Source organism: Westerdykella ornata (assembly GCF_010094085.1).
Source record: "Westerdykella ornata strain CBS 379.55 unplaced genomic scaffold EI97scaffold_2, whole genome shotgun sequence".
Classification (NCBI taxonomy): domain Eukaryota; kingdom Fungi; phylum Ascomycota; class Dothideomycetes; order Pleosporales; family Sporormiaceae; genus Westerdykella; species Westerdykella ornata.
In genome coordinates, this window is record NW_022986852.1 from 1,318,979 (window position 1) to 1,345,035 (window position 26,057).

Here is a 26,057-nt window from a genome sequence, read left to right on the forward strand (position 1 = left end):
CAGCTACCAGCGCCATGTCCACAGGTTCAATCACAGAAACCAACCGCCTTGCTTTCAAGTGAGTCCATCACACCCATGCGTCATAATAAACCCATTGCGCTAATCGCAACCCCACAGCACGTTCGCCAGCCAATATGACATCCTACCCTGGAATCAACGTCTCACATCCCAGATCCGCACGGCATTGGAAGACCGCAAAGACTGGATCGGGGCCCGCTTTGTCTCCGAGTCTAACTCAGACCCGAACCGACTTGTCAAGCTCATCGACTATGCCTGCGGGACTGGTGCCATTACCAAGGCGCTAGGTCCCTACGTCAATAGCGTGAAAGGGATCGATATATCGGAGCAAATGGTGGAGCGATACAACGCCGCGGCCCGTAACTCAGGCCTAGCACCCGAGCAAGCGAGCGCTGTCGTCGGCAATTTGTGTCTCGAACAAGGCGTTCCGGAGGAATTGCTTGGGGAAGAGTGGAATAATTTCGATGTTGCCGCTATCAGCCTGGGTTTCCATCATTTCGAGTCGCCCTCACTTGCTCTGAGGCGTTTGGCCGAGCGTTTGAGGCCTGGCAGCGGGGTGTTGGTTATCGTCGACTTCTTACCGACAGAGACGGACGGCCATGCTGAGAAATGCAGCCATGGACATAAACACGGAAACGAAGCACATTCCCCTCATCATGGTCATGGTGCTCATCATGCCCATGGCGCTCATCACAAGCACCACTCAGAGGGCCCCGCTCACTCTCACTCTCAGTCGGGCTTCACCAGAGAAAGCATGAAACAAATGTATACGGAAGCTGGGGTTGGCGCCGACTTCGATTTCGTCGTTTTGCCTGAGCCTGCTGTCCTCGGCGAGGCCCCGGACGCGCGAAAACGCAAACTCTTCATCGCTAAGGGACGTCGAGCGGACTCCAAGCTCTAGGGATATGCGGCTATGCACGCTTATATCACTATTATAAGTGTATTATCCTTAGTCCCGGGGTTGGCTATCTCACTTCTGTTTTACCAATTCATACGTACCTCTCATTTTCTCCAATGCTGGTCAGCTTCTGCTTTTGCAGCGCTCAAATAACCTACACGCCCCAAGAAGGTCACCCTGGAAGCTACCACGGCACAAGCAATTTTGTGACGCGCGCCTCTGCTCTTGCTTAGAAAGGAGGAGAATTATCAGTGTCCAAAGAAATCTAGGGTGCACGTACAAAAAGGTTCAAAACGATTGTCAGGAAGCAGAAGACCTTCGTGGGGGTAAACTAGTTTCCTGCGACAAATAGGAGGAAGATCTTTCCTAGGGACAGATATGAATAGCTAGCAAAATTGATAGAAGCGAGTTTGAGTTGGGGTCAATCATTTCTTAACTCTTCTCTCATTCTCTTTGAGTAATTGCAATACCTAACTTACTTCTGGACACTAACGGTGCGGATTTTCTCATTTTGCTAATAGAACAGAGCTAGCAATACCTCTTCTGACGTCTGTGAGAGACAACATTGAAGGAACAGCTGATGCATCAACTGCTAGCGAAGCACAAGTGATTCTATCTTCAGCATTAGCATCGTCGGACACCGAGTCGGTAGCCGAAATGATGGAGCGGGAGCATTTCTCAGAGCCTAGTGTATGAGTGCAAATAAGCTTGACAATCTCTACTGGGCGGGTAAATCTGTTGAATAAACAATGGCTCTTCTCTCGTTATTCCCACACGTAACAATCGCACTGAGTTATCTGTTTAACCACCATGGGTCCAAATAACTTTACACCGAAGCAATGCCCACAAAAATCCAAGGCTCTTCTCGACAGCCTCCAAGGGGATCAAACAACGCAAATCGCCAGACACGCTCTTTCGCTCATTCCTGCGATTACATCTGAGTCCATCATCCACGACAATGCCTGCGGTGCTGGCCCTGTAACGACACTCATAGCAGAATCCTCTACGCCAGCCAAACTACAAGCCACGGACATTGACGAAACCGTTATTCAGACCGTAGCGGAAAAAGCAAAACAGCATGGGTGGAATTTCGTAGAGACTGGTGTGATGGATGCGACGGAGCTCCGTTTCCAAGACAACACTTTTACCCACTCCATCATGAACTTCGGCATTCAAGCAGTGCCGCAACCGCAAAAAGTGGCCGCGGAGATATATCGTACCTTGAAGCCAGGGGGCTCGACCGTTTTGACGTCCTGGGCCTCCACGCCACATTCCTCGTCTATCGAAGATGCTAGTAGAGCTACCCGCGACGGTGAAGGCACCGCTCACTCGGCGAGGTTCCCGCCGCATATATATACGGTTCTCTGTGTCGAAACGCTTCTGAAGGACGCCGGGTTTAAGTCTGTTTACGTGGAACAGTTCCCAGCTTATTATCCCACTGGTAATGTCAAATCATGGGCCGAGAGCATATGGGGCCTAATAGGTGAACCTGTGGGAGGTTGGACGCAGAACGACGAGGAGAAGTGGGATAATGCCATCGCTGAGATGATGGAAAGTCTGAAGAACAACCCAGACGTTGAAGTCAACCCGAACGGCAGCGGTGTAATGAAGTACGTGGCGAATGTGGCTGTTGCATCTAAGTGAATGATGAAGAAGCTGTATGAGGATTCAAGGCTCCCTACTCTTGAGTAGATCATACCTCGATCTCACGTGAGGAACTGTAACCTTGATCATTTCTTATTCCAACACCTAGTGCTAATGAGAACTGAGCGGCATGCCACTCTGAGTTCCTCCTTACCACACAGTGCGAACTACGCTCCGTTGTGAAGTATTGTAGGTATCCATGTGTTGATACTAGCTAAGGAGGTACGGCACCCCCCGTGCATGGTAGCATTTCTGCTCACCTCGCAACGCATTGGGCAGTATGTCATTGCATACCCCAATCTTTTCTCCACTTTACCACGCGCAAGACTTGTAGAGACTGTACTTAATAAAACACAAACAAGAGAAGTCAATCACCTAATGTGTGCCCCTGTCTGAGTACCTATGTAGGAGGACTAGTATCGTGACCGTGTTGCGCACGCAGGATAGTCAGCTCCTTCTCTTCATTCGCTTATTGATTGGAACGGCCCGTCTGGTATCCAGTAAATGAGTCAAACTATGGCCTCCGAGGATAGATTATTGACACCTGTAATCTCCGATGATATTGATCTGCTATAGGGTTTTGCTTCGACGGATGGAGAGGGCTTGTACCTTGTATCTGGTCGGTATTCATTGGAGATGGGCTCTTTGGTACGTGCGGATGCCGGGAAGAGCGAGAGGAAGCCTGTGGCGAACTTCGAGCGCGCTATCTGCTTAGCGACGGGCCGCAACGTAGGCACACATGTACAGATGATGCCGACGGGAATCTCGCACGATTGGAGAAGGACGGCGCGCCAGTAGTCCGTTTTGTCAGGGGTGCCGGGGAGGATCTTGAAAAGGCATTGAAGGCGGATGGCAGCGCACATCGTGGCACTAGAAGGAAAAGTTAGAAAATTTCACTTAGTTGCCCTTAGGCATTGGCCCAACTTACAATAGACCTAGCAAGAGCAAGAATGTCACTAACGCCTTGCTTGAGCGGGACATCTGTAATTTCCATGTCCTGTGTATCGGTATGACTAGTATGGCAATGTCCAGTGCGATGTGCACTGCAAAAACACTGCTGCAGAGGGCAACACATATTTCGCATTTTCCAGGTATAAACGGGTTCCAGAGCTTGCGGGCTGGGTTGCAGCTGAAGAGGTAGCTGCAGGTCGTGGCGATCCACCATGCGACAACAACGGCTATCATGCCATAGCAGATGCGGCGTAAGGTCTTATAGACGCCGAAGGTGCTGAGGTAGAATGTGAGAATTGATATCTGCAGAGCGGATATTGAAATGATCCAGAGCAGGACTGTAGTCGCTTGCAGCTGTCAATGGATCAGTACCTCAGCCGAAAGGTTGCATTGTTGGGGCAGGAGGAACTCCATACTCGGGACCATAGTAGAAGCCGTTTCATTCCAACAGTGTAGAGGTTGAGACCAGCCCCGTTAAACACCATGATCCACTGAATCACTAGAGTGGTGACCGCCAGTATCTGCAGGAATTACTTAACGCAAGTTAAGGGGCAACATTGTACCAGACGAACCATGGTTAGGGAACAAAACCAGTCATCTGTGCGAAAGTTTTTCTTCTTGAGTTTCCTCGAGTATAGGCGAAGGATTGTGGTTAACAATGCGGAGATAGTCAAAGCGAATGGGACGCCTAAAAGAGACCTTTGCTCTGGAGTATGAATACGAATAGACTTCAATTCTGGCAGCTTCCCAAACTCGGAGGCCATTTTGAAGATGAGTAAGGGATGTCCTTAGAGCTTGAAAAACCGCGGGAGGCGGGAGAGATGTAGCATCAAACAGAGTCTATTTACCACACAGCGGGACTAACCTTCGAGACACGATCTTGGAAAATAGGTTTGCCTTCATGCTGTGTATGCTATTCTCAGTGTATACGAATCCGTTGCCTTTCTGTAGCTGATGGGGAATACGAGATATGCAGGGTCTACGAATGCTTTCCTATTGGCCGATCCAGGTCATTTCACAGCCATGTCCGTAGGTTTAATATATGCCTTGCTGCTCACCGTTTCAGCCGTAGCCAGCTTAGAAACACAAACATAGTGACCAAGCCACCGAAAGCCGATGAAAGTTGCGATTTAATCTGATCGGCCAGTAACATCTCTCACAATGATTTCCTCGGTATCCGAGCCTACACACCCCAGCTGAGAGGCAGGCAGGAAAAAATTTTGGCCTTGAAGAACGACGATTGAAGGGCCAAAGACGTAAGGGGTAAGTGAAACCACACAGGGTTTCTTAGTGAAACTCTCAAATGGGTCGAAGATCAATAGCAGCAGCCCACACATTCCTCAACGCCGTGATGCTCTCCACTCGCCAACCAGCCTTGCTTGCAAGAGCGCGCCATTCGACCTCTGTGCGCTCCTGGCCATTAACCGTCGCCATCATCGTTACATCACCATACCGCCAAACGCGCGAGCTCCTCCCATCAGCAAGAACCGCCTCGAGGATCACCATGCGCGCTCGCTGTGTAACCTGGATAGCCCTCCGCACCACTTGCAGGATGCGCACTACGTCAGCGTCCGACCAGTTATGCAGACACCATTTCATGGTATACACCTCATAGGTTGGCACCTCTTTCAAGAAGTCGCCCACATGCAGGTCGACCATGCGGGCGCCTACATCCGCAAATTCACCCTTGGGGTCGCGGAACTTGGGTCTCACCATGTCAACGACCGACTCCAGCTCGAAGAGAGCGCCGTGCAGCATGGGGTTGCTTCGTAGCAGCGCAGTGATGAAGTCACCACCGCCGCCACCAACTTCGAGCACCGTGGCATCGCCTAGTTCATGCCAGGCGTAGTTGGCCAGCAGGCCGGGCGCCTGTGCCACGGCGCCGGCTCCCAGCGCCGCGTGGAATTTCGCCTGCATGCCTTCTTGCTCGGCAAAGTAGCTGAAGATGTTTTTCTCGGTCCCGCACGCGATTTGCGCTGCGGTGCGGGACTCACCGGCACGGATGGCGGAGGGGATGCTCGATGCGAAGTCGTAGAAGACGGAGCCGTAGAGGGGAACCCACCGGTGCCATTGCGTCCAATGATCGCGTCGCAGAAGTGTGGAGGCGGGGTTGTTGCTGTAGGTCTGCGTCGAGTCCGCGTAGGCGAAGATGGCGTTGTTGTGCAGCACGCGCATTATTTGCTTCAGACGGAGCGGCTGCAGTGAGGTGCGGGACGCTATCTCGTCGACTGTCAGGGGTCCTGACGCGAGAAGGTCTGGGATCGAGTTCTCAACGGCCGCACAGAGACATTTGGTGTCAATATATGCTGTGGCGTTTGTGAGCTGGGCTGCCTCTGTGAGGTATGATCCACCCTCAGGAATTCTGTTCCCCTCTTCGCACGTACCGAGATAGCCTTCCGCCAACTGCAAGGCCGGGGGCTGAAGAAGACGCAGCAGTCTGTCTGCGAGATCGATTGTTTGCGAGGCGAGGTTCCATATTTGCGCATTAGGCAGTGTGTCAGTAGTCTGAAGGGTGGAGAGCCGAGCGTCGTTCAGCGGCCCTTCAAAGGCGTCTACTGCTTCCTGCAGGGCCGTATTGATCTTTTGAAGTCTGTCGTCCATTCTCAGAGGATACCACAAGACTGACGCAGGTAAATCTCGAACTTGCAATCAGACTTCTAATGGACAGGCAGCTTGTTGTACTGAGTATTAGCTTTACCAGAATATGAGAGAAAGGCCCCTGGGTTCCCAACTACGCAAGATAAAAGCATATCGGCAGCCGAGAAACCCTAAACTTATCCAATATATCCGGTGTCCTACAGCGGTGAGTCGGCTTTTGGAATACTGCGTCAATCGGAACTTCTTTCTCCTGACCCATGGCTCTCAACGGTATTCGGACGATTTCATGTTGAGTGAGCTTGAGACAAGTGTGCAAGGAACCACCGACTGCTTCTTAGCTTTTGACTGTACATTAATGTTTTCGCATCGCTGCTCTGCTTGTCCAGATCGTGGCAGTGACTCCCGCGATGCAATTCACCACACTGCGCGAGCAGCAGAACTTCCCCATAAATTGAGGTATTGCTGCGCATTTTCCGCGCGTGGTGATAAGAGAAGCGCATTAGAGGATAGTTAATTTTAACCCTCTCTTTCGAATCACGGAAGCTTTATTGCCAAAAGACCGCTCCATGGTGACATGGTGTTATGTGGAATTGGGTGCGCGTTCCGCATCGCGTGGTTGCGACGCGGAGGACCGTGCACAGGTTTGACCTAGTCTGTGCTCGTTTCTACAATCACGACAGGTTTTACACGGCGATGCCATTTCCAACCCCGACTCTCCTCTTCCCCCCCTTCTCTCGGCCCCAGATCAACCCTTCCTCCTGCGCTTGCGCCCAAGCCTTCTCAATAATCTCTGCATGGCGCGCACTTCTCGGCTCAAAATGACATCCAAACTTAACAGGCGTCAACAAGAACCCTGGAAGAGCTTCCTTCGAAGGTTCGATTGCCCTCCCATTCTCATCCACAGGCTTGCTAATATCAAAAGCCCACATGATCCGTGCAAGGTTGATAAATAAAGAGTTATGAGCGATGTGCAAGCCGGGGCAATTTCGGCGGCCAGCGCCAAAGGTGAAGTGATCGCGGAGCTCCGGATTGGCTTGAGCCATGGATTCGGCTTCGCTGAGAGGGTCATCCAGATAGCGCGTTGGGTCGAACCGCTCTGGGTCTTTCCACCGTTTCTCGTCCATGTGTATGGCCCTATGTACGTGTGTTATTGCAGTGAACACACCTGAGATGGGGAACCGGGGCTGCTACACTTACCACCAGTTGAGCACGACCACAGCGCCCTTGGGGATGAAGTAGCCCTTGTACCAGTCATCGCGCGTCGTTGCGTGCGCGGTCCCGATTTTGGTCGAGGCCCGCCATCGCAGTGTTTCCTTTGCCATGGCCCGAATGTATGGGAGGTTTGTCTCGTCGCTGAAGTCGGGCATCCGGTCCCGGCCGACGACTCTGTCGAGCTCCTCATGCGCGCCCTTAACAATGTCGGGCCAAAGCAGACAGGCGAGGATTACATTGTTTAGTGCCGTGGTCGTCGCGTCGCTTCCCGCCTCGATCAAAGCACCAGCGGCGAAAGCAGCCGTCACATCCGAAATGGCATTCTTCTGGAGCTTCTCTCTCGCCAGATCCTTTAGGAAGCAGTCTGGCGCGGTCCCGTCCTTGACCTCTTGCATGAGCTTGCGGTACATGGACAGGTAGATTTCCGAATCCTCCTTGTACCATTGTCGCGCAGTCTTTTTCCAGTTCTGGAGGAGAAATTGAGGTACCATGTTTGCGAGCATGGGAACCGTGTCAATCATCCAGCCCCCCGGGGCCGTCGCGAGCGAGAAGTGACGGACTATCTTGAGGATATCTTGATACGTGGGGTCACTCAGGCTCGGGACGCGCTGGCCGTACGTTATCACCATGATGGTGCTCGTGGAATATCTCCTGTTGATATCGCTAAAGTCTTCATCGCTCTTTGCATGCAGAATCTCCCACACAGCCTGTTTGGACTCGAAATCCTGGACAGGCTTGTACGTCGACGACGTCTGCAGATTGAGTGCTGACTGGAGAATATTTCTGACGGTCCGCCACTTTTCGCCATACGGCATGAAATTCACACGCTCGTTGTTGGAGACCATGTTGATCATAGGACTAGACGCCCGCGAGGAATAGATGGCGCCGCGCCTATCCATGAGCTCTCTCACCACTGTAGGCGAAGAAAGCCATATGAAATGGGACAAGCCAACTTTGGTGTAGAAGATCTCGCCGTACTCGTCCGCCCAGTCTTTTGCAATCTTCATCATCTTGTCAGTATCCGCAAGTAACATCATGCTACCAATGACTGGGAGGCCCTTGGGCCCCGGGGGCAGATGCTTCATGCGAGGATCGCGCGCCCATAACTTGTAGAGGACAAGAATGACCTGTTCTAGTAAGCACTCAAGCGATGTTATGGTTAGAAACACTGCAGCTTTACCAAGACAGCAAAGGCGACCGCCCACGCATGGGAGAAAGATGCCATTCTGGGTGTGTTTCGAGGGCAAACTCCTTCCAACGCCTTTCTTGCTACGGTGAAGGACTAGTAGGAAATCTTGCATTAACATCATCAAGTCGCGAAGTGGACTAATGGCAGACTTTTCCAGAATTGCAAACGGTCACCGTACCAGGACACTGAAGCAACAATGGAAGTGCCGACTTCCCTACATCATCGCAGTGTGGAAGAAGTACCACAGGGATTATGCCATTATGCTGGAACATGCAGTAAAAGCTTCTGTTGCGGCTCAGAGAAGGTCGGTGACCGAGTTCAGTTTCTGGCCATTCGGCAACTTTACGGAGCGTTACTCAAGGAAATGTTTCCGAACCAGACCACCGCTGGATGGGCGCAAACACGACCACCACGAATGCCACTGGGAAACGAAAGTAATTTCCATGCCCCTCGCACTTACCAAGTACGAAGTAGCCGTTGGAATACTCCTCAGCGCTCTACTTCTGCTCCTGCTCCCTTCACATTCCAACACAACCACCTCGCCTATCTCCACTCGGACCTCTTCAGACAGCATGGCTGCATCTCAGAAAATATACGACGCCATCATCATTGGCGGCGGCCCAGCTGGCCTCTCCGCCGCCCTCGGTCTGTCGCGCATCTGCCGCTCCTCCATCCTCTTCGACTCAGGCGAATATCGCAACCAAGGCTCCACAGCCATGCACACGTACCTCACGCGGGACGGCATCAACCCCAGCGAGTTCCGCTCGACGGGGCGCAGGGAGATTGAGAGAAAGTACTCTGCCTACGCTACCTTCGTCAACAACAAGATAGTCAGCGTAAAGAACACGGACATCCTGCCAGACTACAAGGGCTTTGAAGCTGTCGACAGCACCAATACTACGTACCGGGGCCGCAAGCTTGTTCTCGCAACCGGAACCGAGGACGTTCTACCAACAGACATTGATGGGTATAAAGAGAACTGGCCGAGCCACATGTAAGTGTCAAGTGTTCCCCTTTTTTTCTGACCTTTTTTTCCCACCCATTTTCGTACCTGATCGCAATAATTCCTCCCTCAAGCTAACAATCCCCTAAAGCCACCAATGCCCCTTCTGCGACGGTTTCGAGCACAAAGACCACCCAATCGGCCTCCTAGGCTTCCCTAACCCAGGCTACGCCCACTTCGCCCTCATGTGCCGCACTCTGAACCCGGATATCACAGTCTACAGCAACGGGCCCGTCCCGACCGACGACGCGACCCAGCTCGCGCTCGCCAAAGTGCAAGCCACAGGCATCAAGCTCGACACGCGCCGTATTCGGCGTCTGGTGAACAACGGCGTCGGGCCTGACAAGGGCATCACGTTGGAGTTTGAGAGCGGACCGTCCGTGAGTTTTTGTTATTTTCTTCTTTATTCCGAGCTCTCCCATTATCTTCTATGCTGCCCTTATTCTCCCACCTCCTACTTTGATCTATTTCCTTCCTCCTTCCTCAGCACAAATGGGCGGCCCAAATAACTGACCCTCCCAACCACTCCTAGGCCACCCTCGGAACCCTCATGCACAAACCCCCCACACGCAGCCGCGCCCAATCCCTCATCGCCCAACTCGGCCTCAACCTAACCCCACAAGGCGAAGTCGAGCTAACGAACCCCATGATGCTCGCCACCAATGTGCCCGGTTGCATCGTCGCGGGCGACACGCATGAGATGATGAAGCAGGCCATTGTTGCCGCAGGTGCCGGTGAGTTCGCCATCTCTCATTCTTTCCTTTCTTCTGCCCCGTGTGTGTTGGTGAAATTAAGGCTGACGATGCGGGGTCTTGTGTTGTCATAGGTGTGCGTGCTGCGGCGGTTGTTACTATGCAACTTGCGGGTGAGGAGGGCGAGCGCGCGTTGGCGGCTGCGCGGGCGGCAAAGGAGGGGGAACAGGCGGCGAGCTTGTGAGGTTGCTGGAAGGGAGGGGAGGGCTAGGCGGGAGAGAACGGGAAAGCTGAAAGGAAATCATACACCCAGTAGACACTCACACTACAGGAATACAGAAAGCAGAGTAGCACCTCATCTAGCCCTTACGGATGGCCTAATATATGAATTGGAAAATCCTTCTGAAACTGTCTCTCTCGTCATCCTGCCCGCCCTGTTTAGTGTTCACCTTGCCGAACCACCTCCGTCCCACCCCCCGTCCCATTGCGGAGATATATATGTCTGTCCTGGACTGCGCGCGAGATGTGACGGGATACTACTGTACCAAATACTTGCCAGTCACAGTTGGGATAAGTCGAGCAGCCACCCAATCCACCAAATCACCATTTGCCGAATGTGATGTTTTTAGACGTCCGGCGAATCTTCCAAGCCCATACTCAACAGATGTATGCATCAGACCAGTCACGTACGTAGATGGGTTGGAGAGCTAGATGATACATTCAATTCCTTTCACGTACAACTGTGCTGCCGCCGGTCCAACTGTACCGCACCGTATATAACCACTCTTTCTCCCAACCCGCACTGAGGCTCGCGGAGAAGGCGGCATCATCTGCAACCAGTCGAAGCCCTCTATCCTTCTGCTCTATTAATGTCATGACCCCTACTCACAGTATGTGAGACCCTGGAGATACGATACCATCCCAAGCGCAGTGAAGCCGACCTGAGACATACACCTACACCTAGTCCGAACGCGAAGACTGGAACATGCGGAAGTAGGAGCCTCGTTGGGCCATGAGCTCGGCATGAGTCCCCCTTTCGACGATCTGGCCAGCAGACATGACGAAGATGGTGTCGGCGTGGCGGATTGTATTGAGGCGCTAGTTGAGGGATGCGGTTAGCATGCAATGTATCGGGTAGAAAAGACGAGGATTTGTGGGGTTCCTTACATGAGTAACGATAATCATAGTTCGGCCGCCGCCACTGCCTATACTCTGGAGTGTATCCTGCACCATCTATTAAGAGTCCCGAAACCGTCAGTCGAACCAAAGTAGTCAAAGAAGCTAGAATGTCCTCGCTCACCTTCTCGGATTCCGCATCGAGAGCACTCGTGGGTTCGTCTAGGAGCAAGATGTCCGGGTTGCGAATCAGTGCCCGCGCAATAGCAACGCGTTGCTTCTGGCCTCCGGACAGAGATACACCACCGCACTCGCTGCTGTAGCCCTCCGGAAGTGAGGCGATGAGGTCGGTCAGGTTCGCAGCGTCGCATGCTCCGGCGACGTCGGCTTCTGTGATGATGTCTTCATCGACGCCGAGCACGACGTTGTCACGGATGGAACCTGCCGGTGCATCGTCAAGGGTCTGGATTCGTAGCTGTAGGATTGCTACGAGTGAACTTACCTCTGTACAGCCGCGGCTCTTGCGGAACATAGGCAAGCCGTCTGCGGTAAGAGTCTAGATCATGGTGAGAGACCGGCTTGCCGAAAACCTCCAGAGTTCCAGATTGCACATCGTAGAAGCGCTCCAGGAGGGCAAGCAGGGTCGATTTTCCGGAGCCCGAGCTCCCGACGATTGCGACAGTCTGGCCATGCAAGATCCGTAGCGAGATGTCTTTCAGGACAGGCACGTTTTGCCGAGCCGGATAGGAGAAGGAGACGTTTCGGAAGTGGACGGCGACGTCTGTGTCTTTCGGTTCGGCAGCATTTTCAGGTAATTCGGGCTTTGACTGTGGCTGCACTCGATGGCGCATGGAGAGAATGTTGCTCGCAGCGAGTTTCGCCTTGCTCACATCTATTGAGGTATTGATTAATAGGTCAGGTTGGATCCATCAAAGAAGCAAACTCACTGGAAGTGTATCCAAATATGGCACCCGCAGCCTGGCCACCAAATATAACAGCAATGAAGACGGTGAAGAAGCTGGCCGTAGATAACTCCCCCCTGCTAAGCAATCTGCCGCCATACCAAAACGACAGGGCCAGCGCAAGAAGCTCGATGCTTTCCGACAGCGCAAAGAACAGCATTATAGTCGCCGTTTTACGCTGCAGCGTCCCGATTGTCGAAGACAGGTGTTGCTGGTAAGTCTCCTGCACCGTCGGCTCCAGCGTAAAGGCCTTAACGGTCCGAATCGCGGACAGAGCATCCGAGGCAAAGCGTGCGCTGTCCTCGAAAATGCTCGTTGTTGCCTGGACCAGAGCAGAGTCCAACTTGAACCGTACGTAACCCGCGGCAAAGACTACCGGCTGCGCGCCGAAGATGCCGACTAAGGCGAACTTCCACGAAAACGCCAGACCGATGATGGCGGCGCTTATGACTTGTATGAACATCGACATCAGCAGACCCAGATTGATCCCGATCAGCTCCTGTAAATTCGACGGATCGGAGGACAGGCGGGAGACAAGGAGCCCCGAAGACGTACAATCGAAGAAGTCCATCCGCTGGAGGAGCACGGCGCGGAAGTATTCGAGACGGTAGAACTTCAGGATGTGAACCCCAAGAATTGTCAGGAAGAATCCCATGACGCTGTATGATATCAGAGCACCGAAGCCGACGACGAGGAACATAGAAGCATAAAAATTGGCCTTGGAGCTGATCTTGTCCGTTGGGCCCTGAAACACCTCCAGGACTCGCCCAAGAAGGATACCCTGTGCTGGAAACGGTTGCGCTGTGAAAACACAAGCGCAGAGGCCAATCAGGAAGATGGGCCAGTAATGCCGATTCTCCTTGGTTATCTCCCAAACATTAGAGAAGAGAGAACGTTTGTCCGATCCGAACATGACATCGCGCTCGATCAAGTCTGGCAACACAGCGGAAGTTTCGACGGCCACAGGTTCTTTTTGAGCCAAGATCTCCACCTCCTGCTCAATGTCATCCTGCTCCGGCTCCCTGCTTGTCTGGGTATCGTACAGTCGCTTGTACAAGCCGTCGGCGCGCATGAGATGGTCGTGTGTGCCTTGCTCGGCGACTCTGCCCTCGTCCAGTACCACGATAAGATCAGCTCGCATCGCGCTTCGTATCTTGTGAGAGATAAAAATTGTCGTGCAGTTGCTGGATCTAGTCATGAGCGACTCGATGACCTTGCTGTTCTCGTTGTCTAGGGCGCTTGTAGCTTCATCCATCAACAAAATAGGACGTTGACCGATTAAAGCTCGAGCTATCGCTATTCGCTGCTTCTGTCCCCCTGAGAGTAACGACCCTTGGTCACCCACGTTCGTCTCCAGTCCCTGCAGGGTGTCAGTAGAAGACTTACTGTCATGGTAGAAGGGACTTGCCTTGGGCAACTTCTCGATGAATTCTGTCGCCCTCGCCTCGCGGCATGCGTCCTCCACTAGCCTGGCCTTGTCCTGAGGTGATGCATTGGCAAAGTCGGTGCCAGACAGGCCGTGGGCGATGTTGTCAAAGATGGAAGCATTAAAGAGCTGAGGCTCTTGCTGCACAAGCGCAATCTGACTTCTCAGCCACTTGACGCTGACGCTGGAGATGTCATGGTCGTCTATGAGTATGGTGCCGGAGGTCGGCACAAGCCATCGCTCCAGAAGAGAAATAAGGGTGCTTTTTCCAGCCCCTGACGGGCCCACAACGGCCGTGGATGTGCCTGGTGTGAATCTAAGATTGATGTTTGACAGGGCGTTCCGATCTGGCCGGGAGGGGTAGGCGAATGTCACGTTTTGCAGCTGAAGATGGCCCTTGGAGGTGCCGCGACCGGATAGGGCTGGCAGTGTTTCCTCCGAGGCTTCTTCATCCTGGCCTTCAAGGTTATCCAAGAGTTCAAAGACATGGCCTGCGGCCGCTACGGCTTTGACAAAGAGTGGCACATTTGGACCGAGAACCATGGTCCCCCCAAGCCCAATGAGTGTGGAAAAGAAGACGCTGCCCGTAAATCAGTACCATGTATGCACTTCAGGAACGTGAGTGAGCGACGCACGCAAGAATCCTACCTGGATCTGAGATGTGACCGTGAGTGTAGAGGTAGGCACCGAACCAAAAGCCAATAGCCCAGGCGATGAGCATGAAGAAGTACTGCGAGGCAAACATCATGCCGACCAGCGGCCCCTTCTTCTTGCCGACCTTTTGGGCCTGCGCTAGGACGATGTCGTACTTGGCCAAAAATTTGTTGACTGCGCCGAAAGCCACAACTGTCTTGATGCTCCCTAACGCATCCTCTGCAATCAGACTGCATTCCTCGTAGCGTTTAAGAAGCTTCGCCTCCAATTTCTGATCATTTCCTACTATGAATCCCATTAAGGCCATGGTAAGAACCACGACCGCCAGCATGACAATCGTCAGCTGCCATGATTGCGAGAAGGCAACGGCGAATGCTGATATGAGCATGGAGAGAGCTTGGATCAAGACTCCTGTACGGTCTGCGAGGGACGCTTGAATCGCATCGCATTGTGCCGTGATGGTGCTGGAAAGGCTGCCCGGCGTTTTTGCATCGTGGTAGACGACACTTCGATGCAAGACTCGACGTAGACACTGGCCCCAAGTTAGACATGTCAAGTGACCTGTGGGAGCCAATTCGTACTGTAAGTCGAAGAGCTTGAACAGTGCGGTTTGCTGTAAACGTGAAGCCCAGGCCCCAGATGTAGACGAGCTAGGATGAGCCCAGTTAGCTGCCGTCCCTGCAGTACACAACAGTGACGGGAGCGAGACCCACAGGAAGCGGGAGAGCTAACATACAATGAATTTTGCAATGAACAAGTACACGAACCACAGCCTACATGACGGCGTCAGCAAACTGGTGCTATGCATGGAAAGGGACGTCTCCGACGCACGCGTTGGCGGATATCTGGCTCATGAACTGGCTCGGAGAAGCAGTACTGCCAACCTTCCCGAAGCCCGTAATGTTGGCCGTCAAGCGGCCCAGGATAAGCGCCATGAGCGGCATTGCTGGTATGGTCAGCCCCATGGTCCCGTGGTATGCCCGTCAGATCATCGTAACTACTCACCAGCTCCCGTCGCAAGGGCGGCAGCGAGACATGCCGTTTGGATAATGCGGTCCAATGGTGAGCTGAACGCGAGGACGCGCTGCCATCTGGTTAGCAGATAGGTAGCTTGAGCATAATGCCCCAAGCCCGAAAACGCACCAACAACGTTTTCAGGCTTGCCTGGGGTGCTTCATCTTGCAGGCCCTCGCTCTCCGTCCCCTTCTGGATTTTCTCCAACGGCTTCTCGAGCTCAGATGGGCGCGGAGTGGGTGAGTGGGTGGAGCCCATGGCCATGTGTTCCCAGAGTCGATGGAGCGTGTGGTCTGGCAAATTCGATCAAGCAATCCTCTCATACTATATTGGAATGTGCCGACGAAACCGTGCCGGCGGGCAGGGGTCGGTCACCGACTGCATGTGGACGACGTGTGAGAGCTCATGTTTCTGTAAGGCAGCACCGACGGGTTAAACTGTGAACCGGGAGACACGCATCCTGGAGAGCTTCAGGGACTGCATGCCAACATGCCCATCTCGCTTCTGCCTCCATTCATTCATAGATCATCATCCTGGGTTGCCTTTCGAGGAAATTTCGGCACAGGCACAGTCGACATCGGAACGTGAGAGGCGGCGCCGAAAGGGGGGATCTATCGGGTAGCCGATATCCTACCGTTGAATTACAGAGAAAAAGGAATGGGACCGAGGTATGCATGTTACCGTCCGCATATTGTTGAGCACATTCATTCATTGGCAGATGCAGGTGTTGGATGGTGAAGAACACGGAAGCGCGGTGTCGGTCCTTGGCACGGGCCCTTGCCCCGCTTTGATGCGCGTCACTTTCTTAGACGACTTGGCGCCGATGCGATCTGCAGCTAATCTATTAACCTTATTCCAATGTTGTTGCTCCTTTCATCTCAACTCCGGTGAAGCCAGATGTATGGAGACTCTCTCTTAGACATCAGGGTACTCTCCCTGTGCATACCGGGGGCGCTCTTGTGTTCCTCCTCGTGTTGACCGCTTACGTCCGTGAGATAACCCATGACAACATCCATCAGAAGGGGGGTGTGACGAATCTGTACGAGGTAACACAGCGTCCCACGAGGCAAGTGGACTTGTCGAACGGGTAGACTACAATGGAGTCCCGCGGGGTAGACTCGGAAGAGTAAGAGCTCGGCTTGGTGAAGTGATCGGATCAGTGAAAGGGATGGGATCATGTGATCTGGTCCAAGCTGAAGTTGGCATCACTGCAATCTCCCAAGGGCAGCCCGCGTTGGCAAACATATCTTTCTTATGTGTTTATATAAACGAAATATGAGGCTAGCTGCCCTTTTCTTTGGTTTCATGTAAAATCATAGCACATATCGACTGACCAATATCGACGTTTCAGGTATTCAACTCAACAGACCCCCCGGAATTGCGGCCCTAGCCTACTTCCGTGGCCGAAACACGATTTTCGCATCGTATGGCGGCAGCAGCATGCCGGGCATGACAACATTTTCCGGCTTCCCCTTCAACACATCCTCAAACTCCGCATCATACCTCATCAGCAGCTTTGCGAGCTGAATCTGCGCCCACCTAACGCCAATGTGGCGGCCGGGGCAGATGCCCGTGCCATAGCCGTACACAAGGAACTTGTTGCTCGACGTAGTCGCTTTGGTGGTGACGGTGTTGGTATTCTCGTCGTAGAATCGCCACGGGTCGAATACTTTTGCATTCTCGTAGAAATCCTCGTCATTGTGGATCATCCACGACGGGCTCGTGATCATGCTGCCAGGACGCAAGCGCAGCCCCCCAGGCGTCTTCAACTGCACTGGTTGACGGACGGAGCGTGTCATACTAACTACATGGGCTTGTTAGTTACCATGCCTCAATCCCCCTTTGTCTTAGAGAATGGAACATACACAATGTGGGCCCATCCACGCGCAGAACCTCTCGTGTGAAGGCATCGAGTCGGGGCATAGAAGTCATGGCTTGATCCGTCCATTCGCCCCCATTAGCTGCCAGTGCCGCCGCAATCTCCTGGCGCAGCGGATCGATGACGTGCTTGTGGCGGATCGTTTCGAAGAGCAGCTGCACGACGAGACAGACGACGGGGCCTGCGCTGTCGAATCCAGTGAAGATGAATTCATCCTCAAACCGGTCAATCTCCCGCTCCTCGTCTGCTTTGTTCACTGATTTGATGTCTCGTTTGATTTGTCCGGTCTCGGCTTTGACGTCGAGTATGGATCGAAGGAGAGTGGGCTCCTTCCTCACCTTCTCGCCCTTGCGCCACGCAGCCAAGTTCCGTCGAATCTCGGGGCCAACTTCGCCTTTCAATGTCTTGAGGCTCTTGCGAATCTCCGCTGCCTGGGGCGAGAGGTACCAGTATATTCTCCGGATGGGTGCTGGGAGCCAAAAGTACATGTGCGCAAAGGCGGGTGCCTGGAGGCAATAGTACTTGATTGCCTCGATGTATTTGCGGTTCCGTGCGAACTCTGGCCCAATGAGGAATGAGGAAGCCACAACGTGTGTCAAGTGCCAGACAGCCATGAAGGCCGGGAAAGGTTCCTGGTCTGGGGAAGGGAATTCGTTAGCTCTCATGTCACCTGCCATACCCACAAAGTAACCAGCGTTCTACATATACTTACCCCTGGCAAGCGGATCGAAGTATTCTGGAATCGTTTCATCGCTTTGTTTGATGACGGCTTCGTGGATCTCCTCTGGTTCCCATCATTAGCATCTGACATTATTGTTCTTAGAAAAGGGGACCTGACTGATGTTCTTGTTCAGTAGGCGCACGGCTTCGATGTGGCTGCGTCCGAGAATCTTTGTATGTAACCAGAAGTGATAGCTCTGATTCATTAGCCACCGTCAAGGTCGAGGTGTCCCCGGCGACATCAACATACATCATCGACGGCATGCAAAAAGCTCAACCGATCTGGTCCCACATTCTTGATCTCTTCCTCAGTTCCCGGCGGCATGACAATGATGAAGTCATCATTCTGCTGCCACACCGCGTAAGGCTTGGACTTTTTGCTGTACTATCATCTCCTTAGCAGGGGTTAATCTCCATCATCTTCAGCCGCAGGAAATACCTTATCATAACCGTCTTGGAAATATTTCCGATGATTGACTGGTTTCGTTCGCAGGCGTCTCCAAAGGTGCGGCGCATCACCAACAATTGCGATGCCTCCCAAACGCCTTTTCTTCTGCCAGTTATTGATGTAATCTGCAAGGAGCATGAGAATAAAACAGAATGCCCCGATAATAGCACTGCTTGCATAGGGTCGGGCGTGAAGGGCCCCAGAGCCCCATACGCCACCATTCAGAAGGGGAAGCGACGACATGTTGAACCAGTATGCTCTGGGATACGAATCTCGTGCGTGGAAAGAGATGTGATAGAACAGCTTATTGGAAGGAACCACATTGATCTCTTCGCCTCGGTTTTCTTTCTCTGCTGTTGTGCTCCTTGCAGTCGGTGACCGATCCAGGGTCGCTCAAGGAGGACATGGACATTGGCGACTCGGCTTCCGGGGTATGCGGGCGCTTCAGGTATTGGCTAAGATCCTGTTGATGGCTCTACCATGCCGTTTTTTGACTTGGGTAGGATTGAATGGTTCCCATTGTATCTCGGATTGGCCTTGCTTACCTGTTGCACTAAACCCATGTACCTCAACCATTGAGCAGCATGATCCTTAGCGTACTCAAGCTGGCGCGACCCGTGTGGTAGCAGGTAGATGAAATTGAACAGCCCCGAGAACCTTTTTCACATAGTCGGCGCTTGACGTGCATTTCTGTCCAGCTTAGATAACAGACGGATGTAAACTGTAGTCTTAATATCCCTAGTACTAGTATCCCTAGCCTGTTGTACCAGTTATCTCTAGTCAGTATGTAGTACCAGATGATGCAATATTCTCTTATATGGCAACATCAGACCGATTGTGCCATCCGCGCATAAATAACGCCATCCAGAGTTCGAGGGTGCACCACAATAAATAAAGGCTCTCGAATTCCGCATGCTATTGTGACTTCCTTTCAGTCTATGGAGCTCGAAAGTTCTACCCACCCCAAGATTGTTTTCAAATCCCGGTCGATGTTTCCCATCAGTGCCGAAGCCCCTATTGCAAAGCAGTCCTGACTAGCACTGTGCGCAAGCCTCTTCCTTTCCTCGACAAGCATCAGAAACTTCGAAAACCGCGCCCTCAGCATCTCCCGCAGATAGCGACGCCTGGCTCTCGCGGGGACCTTGAAGTTGCCTATGTAGAGACTACTGCGGTCGCAGTCCTCAAGGGGAGATGGCTCGTCAGCAGACTGGTGGTCGCCTGCCAGACGCGAGAAACCTGCTGCTCCCACTGAAGAGTCTGACCTCTTGCTCCCCGTCATAAACTCATCCTGGACCGTCTTCTGCATGAGGTCCAACACAATGCGGACGCTGGCCATTGCGAACAGATAAACCATACTGTCCTGCCCGCAGCTCTGGCATCGTTGCAGTCTGGAAAGACACTCATTTGTCTCCCGCTCCATCATGAGAACGCTGCCAATTGGAATCTGCCCTCGACTCCTTTGCCTCGATTTCAGACATCGGATGCGCCGCAGCAGTGCAGGGAAGCAGTCACAGTTTGCTAAGCCGCCGTCTCTCCGTGGTCCCTCTTCGCTCAGCGAGAGAAAGTCAGAAAACTCCTCTGTACCGCTGGGATACGTGGAACTGCGGCTGGCTGATGCCTGTCCTCTGCGCAGCTGCGAAGCATCGTCGACTTGGGCACCATTCTGGAGCAGACCGAGCCCATTTCCAAACGCCTGATCCAATGATGCGGCGTTATCCAGATAGGAATTGAAGGCAGTTCCAGAGAATGGCTCCGGCTGCAGACCCACGCTGTGTGCTGAGCCGTCGCTTGAGCGGTCGGGCTGTGACGATGATCCCGCGTCAGCGAGGGGTAGCAGACTCTGATTGTTCGATTCCAGAATCCCAGGCGAGAGGACATATCTACTCTCTCCTTGGCTTGTCGAAGTTGCCGTGGTGGGCGTCAGGTTGGCATCTGAAATGGGCGGCTCGTCCAAGGAACCAAGCATTGTGACGAAGTCAAAGTCATCGTCCAGGTCAAAGGTTCCAAAGGCCGTTGAGAAGGCAAGCGAGTCGATTGCAGGCTGCGAGCTGGACGCCTCACTTGGTTCATCAGCCGTTACGGGCGCCTCGAAGTTGGTGGTTGGTGGGGTCCGAATATCCGGTCCCTGCATCGACATCGGTTCTGGTCCCGCCAACCCGCTCGTCCCGCCGATGGCTTCCATTCCTTTTCTCTTCTCTCGTGGACGTCCCTTGCGGTGCGAAATGCTGTATACGCAGTCGAGCTTCTTGACGGCACATCTGCGGCATGATGGCTTCTGCGAGTCACACTTGATCTTGGCGGCATGGCAGATGTCGCAGGACAACCGATACTTCAGCCTCCGCCTGGGAATGTCCTGTTCAGGCATTTTGATTTCTGCAAGGGAATAATGATGGGGATTCAAAAGTTGGGTCTGTTGGCCTCCTGCTTTGTATCCCGTCATGGACCCACTCCATTGAACTCGGCGTTTCCCAGGGTTGCCGTCCGAGGAGGGGTTCTTAACTGCGAGAAGGCGGGGTAGACGTAGTATACGTATACGGAGTAGAGGTGCGTTGATGTGACTTGGCGCATTTTCTTGCGTTTGCCTTAATGCGCTCCGCTTCCCGGATCCAGCTGCGATGCAAGGGATGTATGCGGATGCATATGGGAAGTCAGGTTGTCGTATTGCCCAAGGTAATAGGGGAAATTCTAGAAAATCTGACCCCTCTTACTGCGTAGTTATTCATTTTAAGGGTCGCATCTGCAGGGTTTGCCTTTCACATATATTCACAGTACACGCTGAACTCGACTAAGTATTGCCATCAGATTGCTGTTCACTGCCAAGATCTCCTGCCAAGAGCGTGCACGAGCCCTCGGGGAACGTTCAAGATGGACCCGGCCTGCACACTCACTAGTCTTCCAGCGCCGCAACCACTACGCAACAAGGTGTGGTTACAACTAGCACAATATTCTCCCTTTATATTAAATAGTAGTTCATGCCAGGCCGGCTGCAGCTTGAACCATCACCTTCATTGCCTTCCTATGCAGGGACGGCTAGATTGCTTCAACCGGTCGGCGTTGCACAACTTTTCAGCTTCCACCGTTATATTCCTCATTCGACCACTGCTCTTCTGCAGGTTATCGACTGTTCCGGCTCGGACCATATTTATGTCGTATTTGAGTTTGGCATGTGTAGTGACTGGTCGGCCGCCGAAAGCCTAATGGCGATCCAAAGTAAGTTTTGGTACGGCATGGCGAAGCTGAGCATAATGCAGTCGTAGGGGGCTCTACAAATCGCGGCAGGCTACGGAGTACATAGATTGCCTCTCTTTGAAACTGCTGCTTCAACTACCGCCACGGCGGGTTGCTCATCAACATTGCAAACACTGCGCCATAGATCGCCGGCCTTCGCCTGGCCGGGTCTGCTACAAACACACCTTGGCAGCCGGCACCCAGTTCCTGAATGACGCTGAGTTCCATCCAGCAATCCCCGGACCCTGGAACGCGGGTGAAGTAGAGTGCCTCTGCAGGTGATCACAAATGCGAAGGATCCGGATGCCGGGATTCTCACTGCGATACTATCACGCTCACTTCCATGGCGACGACAAATTCTAACAGCTGCACCTGCTCCCTCAACAACCTTCAACAGATGGCTAAACGCCTGGATCGAAACTCACTTCCAGTCGACAAAATCCTAGAAATCGGGACCGAGTTCTCAGCACAACTCCAGAAGACAATCGTTTGCAGCAAGTGCGTTGGTTCCGGGCTGGTAGCCAGTTCATTATCTCACATCATGTTCCGACTGATAGGCTTCTACGAGGCTGCCTATTTGGATGCCGTCGACCATCTGTTTAGCGACATGAACTCTGCCTGCTCGTCCAACAAGTCGAAATCCCTCTCAACCACGCCTTCTTCGTCTTATGGCGTAGTTTATTCTCCAACTCCACCAGCCATACAACGCCATTCCGGTTGCAAGTCAGTGGCTCGCGAGATGAAGCTGGGGGAGATGCCCATCGACGGATTGGAGGGTCGACTTCTTGTTAGAGTGGTGCTGGTGGATGCATGCTTGAGTCTGAATGAGAAGATACAGAAGTGGAAGACTGTGATGGAGGGATCGTTGGACATCGATGACCAGCCGTACGTCCGACATTGCAACGCCGTCATTGGCCGCTGTCTGGACCGGTTGGCCAATCTGCTCGGCCTGCTGCGTTTCGATAGCTTTTCGACGGATCGTTCTTGACGCAAGTATCTACTGGTGTGATAAAGAGGGCTCGTGGCAAATGATGATACCGGACGTTCGCTAAGGGTCAATGTTTTCCTCGCAAGCAACCGGCGGCACTTCACCGCCACTCAGGAGCGGTCGTCCGCACGTGCTCCAGTCAACTAGCTAGATTTCGCATATGTTTCATGAGTTATACTTTCGATTCAATTCTAGCACATTTTGGCAGCAGCTTCTTTTTCTTGTACATCAGTCTTTCCAAGATCGAAAAATTGTAAGCACCCGCGAGGCTGCAAGCAACTGAAGTCTCACCACGTCTCCAGTTCTAACGCGAGAACTGCATCGATCTCCGTAGCGTCTGCACTTCTGTATGCAATGAGCTCAAAGTGGCATCTTTCGAGGGAGACCTAACGGTGCTCAAGATGGCCTTGGGGTCAGGCGGATCGCAACCAGTCAGTCGACCACGGGCTCGGTCGAGCGAGTTACACCAAGCTTCAGGTCGTGACTGGGTGGTAGTCGGCGACCGAGCAGCGACTGGCTCATTAACCATATGGTCCTTCCAATTCTCAGTCGCTTAAGGGTCAATCCAGTACGAATACGAACCTGCAACCAACCGTTCGCCTACACAGGCAACGGACCCTTGGCAATTCATACTTCGGACCACCACCATGGGCATAAACAAGTACTCCGCCAAGTCGCTCGATGGCGATGTCCCCGACAAGCCATTTGTGTTCGTGGTCGAAGGCCGCTATCAGAATTGGATCAAGCCTATCATATTGCTCGAATGTCTCAATACTGACTATGATACTGCGTGCTTGGACGGCCCCGCGACAAGGACTGACTGGTTCACGAAAATCCACCCACAAAGATACGTTCCAGCCTTGATCGATTCAATCGACGGCAATCGAGTCACCGCATGGGACAGTTCGCAGATCCTTCAGTTCCTGGCTACCAAGTACAATAAGGAGGGGAACTGGGGCGGCGCCACTCTGGCTGAACAGTTGGAGATAGGCAATTGGCTCACCTTTGAGACCGCCTCCCTAGGGTAAGCAGCTAATTTGTAAAGATTGTGACTCTAGCTGCCTACTAAACTTCTCTCTTTCTCGCAGACCAACCGCTAAGTACTGGGTGTGGTACGACATACGCAAGGAAGAGGACAAGAACCCACTGGCCCAGGAAAAGTAAGAAACCGGCTTCCAACCTGATTGTGAAGCCAGTGTGCAGATTGCTGAGCAAAATCTTGCAGAATGTTAAAGGACCTTAGAGTCCAATACGCCATTTTGGATCGACATTTGTCTCAGAAAGGTCAACAATGGTTGGGTCTCCCGGACCGGCCGACGATTGCAGACATCGCCGTTTATCCGTTTGCCGACGACCCTACCATGGCCCGGATGGGCATAGACAAGAATGACTTTCCGGCGCTGAAGGCGTGGAGTGATAGGTTTGCGAGCATTCCAGGCGTTGCTAAAGCGTACGCTGAAATGCATTCTCGGAAGGAAATCGAGATTGGCGCATGATCAACAATGTCCTTTGTCGTGGGGTCAAATCTAAAAATGTTATTTCTTGGTCGAATAGTCAGGACTTGGCTTTCCATAAGGGAAAGAGAGAATTTGAAATGACTCGAGCGTGCGTCACTCGCTATTATCAGAGTCAATGTAGCTTCATTCCCGTGTGCTGTTCTACACATGTCAGTCACCTCGAGGTCCTCTCCTCCTTAGCATATTTCAAATTTATAACATCTGCCTGGTTAGAAAATTCGAGACATACGTACATTGCACACTGTTTTGCACAGTGGTGTCAGCCACTGTCCAATGTTCGGTCGCCGAGAACGGTGCCGTGCCATCTCAAGCGGACCGATGCTTAGAGTCTGCCCTATGAACGGCGATGTGATGTGTTACTTACTCTAAAGAGACACATACTTAGCGACTCGTCGTCAGTTTGAATGAAGATCACCCGCGCAATGTCATCGACGGGTTACCTCGCCCGAGCAAGGGAACTACTGGCCCAAGTACCGCTAATAGGCAAAAGCAACCCTTGATGCGTAACAGATATACGGACTAACTATAATCAGATGGGCACAATGATTTCCCGTACATGATCCGCGGGTGGTACTTGGGAAAGGTTGACGATGCAGATGTCGACGCAGAACATATGCCTATCGCGCATACCGACATCATCCGGCTGCGAAAAGGATGCGTTGGAGCTGTATTCTGGAGCGCATATGTGCCACGGTGAGTTAAGAAAATGATGGCCGCAATGCATCGAGAGGCCGCTTTGCTGATGTGATCTAGTCCAGATGCCAACGCAGAAAACGACTTCTCCACTGGCGCACACTACGAGAGCTTGTGCGCTACCTTGCAACAAATTGACATTATCCATTGCCTGACGGAGAAATACTCTCACGCCTTAGGTTTCGCTCGCAATTCGAAGGACGTATGGGATATCTTTCGCTCTGGTCGTGTGGCCGGCTTGATTGGGGTCGAGGGTTTGCACCAGATTGCTAACAGCGCGAGCGTTTTGCGGAATTTTTATCGCCTGGGTGTTCGGTACGTGACGTTGACTCACGATAGCAACAACCTTTATGCTGATGCGACGGTAATATCTCTCCAATCCTGTTCTTCGTCCGGTCCACGACTGACTGGAATCTTTTCGCAGAACTCAAAGGAACCCGCACATCAGGGCCTTTCAAAGGAAGGCGTTGCGATGGTAAGAGAAATGAATCGAATTGGCATGTATGCAAATGTCCTAGAGCGCAAAGAGAGGGATTCAGAAACTGATTCAGAAACCAAAAAGGATAATCGATCTCTCTCACACATCCGTGGCAACGCAAAAGCAAGTCCTAGCCATCTCCAAAGCCCCTGTGATTTTCTCGCATTCATCTTGGTAAGGATTCTATGGTCGAATACTCTCGGGCATTGGAAAGCTGAACCTAAAACAAAGCTCTGCGTTGACGCACCATCCGCGTAACAGTCCCGACGAGGTTCTGGACGCACTGAAGGCGAACGGCGGAGTATTCATGGTTACGTTTCTGCGAAAGCTCACCGATGCTACCGATCCAACTCTCGAGAGAGTAGCAGACCATGTCCAACATGTAGGCAACCGCATTGGGTACGAGCACGTCGGGATCGGCTCCGATTTTGATGGGACAATGCAGACGGCGTCGGGCTTGGATGACGTTTCCAAGTTTCCCTTTCTGATTGCTGAGCTCCTTAGAAGAGGGGTAGGGGAACAGTCAATCAAGTGTTTGGCTGGCTTGAATATACTGCGCGTTCTGGACGCAGTTGACAAAGTGTCTGCGAGTATGAAGGAGGAAGGAGTATACATGCTACAAGACATCATCGAACCGGTGTGGGATGAGAAGATACGCAATCAAGTGAGAGAAGTCAGGGGTGTGCATGGATAAGACATGATACATTCCGACTAGTATAGTCGTTCAAA

At 52.6% G+C, this 26,057-nt stretch overlaps 11 protein-coding genes across 11 annotated transcripts; 6 read left to right on the forward strand and 5 right to left on the reverse strand.

Annotated features, from left to right (window-relative positions):
* Positions 1-14: 14 nt before the first annotated feature.
* EI97DRAFT_455250 (S-adenosyl-L-methionine-dependent methyltransferase) lies at positions 15-919 on the forward strand (the record flags this gene model as incomplete). Its single annotated transcript, XM_033800626.1, has 2 exons — positions 15-58; positions 118-919. 2 exons carry the CDS (start codon positions 15-17, stop codon positions 917-919), a joined length of 846 nt encoding a protein of 281 aa, XP_033657890.1.
* A 734-nt stretch (positions 920-1,653) lies between these two features.
* On the forward strand, positions 1,654-2,560 carry EI97DRAFT_498554 (S-adenosyl-L-methionine-dependent methyltransferase; the record flags this gene model as incomplete). Its single annotated transcript, XM_033802562.1, has 1 exon — positions 1,654-2,560. The coding sequence occupies exon 1, from the start codon at positions 1,727-1,729 to the stop codon at positions 2,558-2,560; it is 834 nt and encodes a 277-aa protein (XP_033657891.1). The 5' UTR covers positions 1,654-1,726.
* A 466-nt stretch (positions 2,561-3,026) lies between these two features.
* Positions 3,027-4,275, reverse strand: EI97DRAFT_478241 (uncharacterized protein; the record flags this gene model as incomplete). Its single annotated transcript, XM_033801977.1, has 3 exons — positions 3,027-3,430; positions 3,489-3,865; positions 4,084-4,275. 3 exons carry the CDS (start codon positions 4,273-4,275, stop codon positions 3,070-3,072), a joined length of 930 nt encoding a protein of 309 aa, XP_033657892.1. The 3' UTR covers positions 3,027-3,069.
* Positions 4,276-4,635: 360 nt separating this feature from the next.
* Positions 4,636-6,255, reverse strand: EI97DRAFT_478249 (S-adenosyl-L-methionine-dependent methyltransferase). Its single transcript, XM_033801978.1, has 2 exons — positions 5,896-6,255; positions 4,636-5,817 (listed from the first exon to the last, which is right to left on the reverse strand). The coding sequence occupies exons 1-2, from the start codon at positions 6,110-6,112 to the stop codon at positions 4,811-4,813; spliced, it is 1,224 nt and encodes a 407-aa protein (XP_033657893.1). The 5' UTR covers positions 6,113-6,255; the 3' UTR covers positions 4,636-4,810.
* A 537-nt stretch (positions 6,256-6,792) lies between these two features.
* Positions 6,793-8,406, reverse strand: EI97DRAFT_447891 (cytochrome P450; the record flags this gene model as incomplete). Its single annotated transcript, XM_033800127.1, has 2 exons — positions 6,793-7,243; positions 7,307-8,406. 2 exons carry the CDS (start codon positions 8,404-8,406, stop codon positions 6,793-6,795), a joined length of 1,551 nt encoding a protein of 516 aa, XP_033657894.1.
* Positions 8,407-9,082: 676 nt separating this feature from the next.
* On the forward strand, positions 9,083-10,449 carry EI97DRAFT_455255 (FAD/NAD(P)-binding domain-containing protein; the record flags this gene model as incomplete). Its single annotated transcript, XM_033800627.1, has 4 exons — positions 9,083-9,504; positions 9,605-9,893; positions 10,046-10,247; positions 10,340-10,449. 4 exons carry the CDS (start codon positions 9,083-9,085, stop codon positions 10,447-10,449), a joined length of 1,023 nt encoding a protein of 340 aa, XP_033657895.1.
* A 471-nt stretch (positions 10,450-10,920) lies between these two features.
* EI97DRAFT_478257 (P-loop containing nucleoside triphosphate hydrolase protein) lies at positions 10,921-15,328 on the reverse strand (the record flags this gene model as incomplete). Its single annotated transcript, XM_033801979.1, has 9 exons — positions 10,921-11,303; positions 11,373-11,438; positions 11,506-11,762; positions 11,824-12,213; positions 12,269-14,289; positions 14,345-14,895; positions 14,945-15,013; positions 15,100-15,136; positions 15,195-15,328. 9 exons carry the CDS (start codon positions 15,326-15,328, stop codon positions 11,166-11,168), a joined length of 3,663 nt encoding a protein of 1,220 aa, XP_033657896.1. The 3' UTR covers positions 10,921-11,165.
* A 1,438-nt stretch (positions 15,329-16,766) lies between these two features.
* On the reverse strand, positions 16,767-21,192 carry EI97DRAFT_391435 (cytochrome P450; the record flags this gene model as incomplete). Its single annotated transcript, XM_033796240.1, has 7 exons — positions 19,674-21,192; positions 19,387-19,604; positions 18,416-18,788; positions 18,227-18,361; positions 18,090-18,173; positions 17,243-17,888; positions 16,767-17,181 (listed from the first exon to the last, which is right to left on the reverse strand). Exons 1-7 carry the CDS (start codon positions 20,862-20,864, stop codon positions 16,769-16,771), a joined length of 3,060 nt encoding a protein of 1,019 aa, XP_033657897.1. The 5' UTR covers positions 20,865-21,192.
* Positions 21,193-21,838: 646 nt separating this feature from the next.
* EI97DRAFT_121211 (uncharacterized protein) lies at positions 21,839-22,964 on the forward strand. The gene has a single exon (XM_033793034.1). The coding sequence runs from the start codon at positions 21,996-21,998 to the stop codon at positions 22,638-22,640; it is 645 nt and encodes a 214-aa protein (XP_033657898.1). The 5' UTR covers positions 21,839-21,995; the 3' UTR covers positions 22,641-22,964.
* A 323-nt stretch (positions 22,965-23,287) lies between these two features.
* Positions 23,288-24,246, forward strand: EI97DRAFT_464334 (glutathione S-transferase; the record flags this gene model as incomplete). Its single annotated transcript, XM_033801411.1, has 3 exons — positions 23,288-23,664; positions 23,729-23,800; positions 23,866-24,246. 3 exons carry the CDS (start codon positions 23,288-23,290, stop codon positions 24,134-24,136), a joined length of 720 nt encoding a protein of 239 aa, XP_033657899.1. The 3' UTR covers positions 24,137-24,246.
* Positions 24,247-24,688: 442 nt separating this feature from the next.
* Positions 24,689-26,022, forward strand: EI97DRAFT_478267 (uncharacterized protein; the record flags this gene model as incomplete). The annotated part of the gene is made up of 5 exons (XM_033801980.1): positions 24,689-24,850; positions 24,911-25,214; positions 25,275-25,351; positions 25,413-25,502; positions 25,560-26,022. The coding sequence occupies exons 1-5, from the start codon at positions 24,714-24,716 to the stop codon at positions 26,020-26,022; spliced, it is 1,071 nt and encodes a 356-aa protein (XP_033657900.1). The 5' UTR covers positions 24,689-24,713.
* Between the last annotated feature and the right edge of the window lie 35 nt (positions 26,023-26,057).

Excerpts from the sequence above, each read along its gene's own strand:
- EI97DRAFT_478249 (XM_033801978.1), bottom strand. The coding sequence starts at position 6,112 with ATGGACGACAGACTTCAAAAGATCAATACGGCCCTGCAGGAAGCAGTA. Across the intron at positions 5,818-5,895 it reads GTTGGCGGAAGGCTATCTCG|CATATATTGACACCAAATGT; the intron begins GTACGTGCGAAG and ends CAAACGCCACAG.
- EI97DRAFT_121211 (XM_033793034.1), top strand. The coding sequence starts at position 21,996 with ATGGCGACGACAAATTCTAACAGCTGCACCTGCTCCCTCAACAACCTT.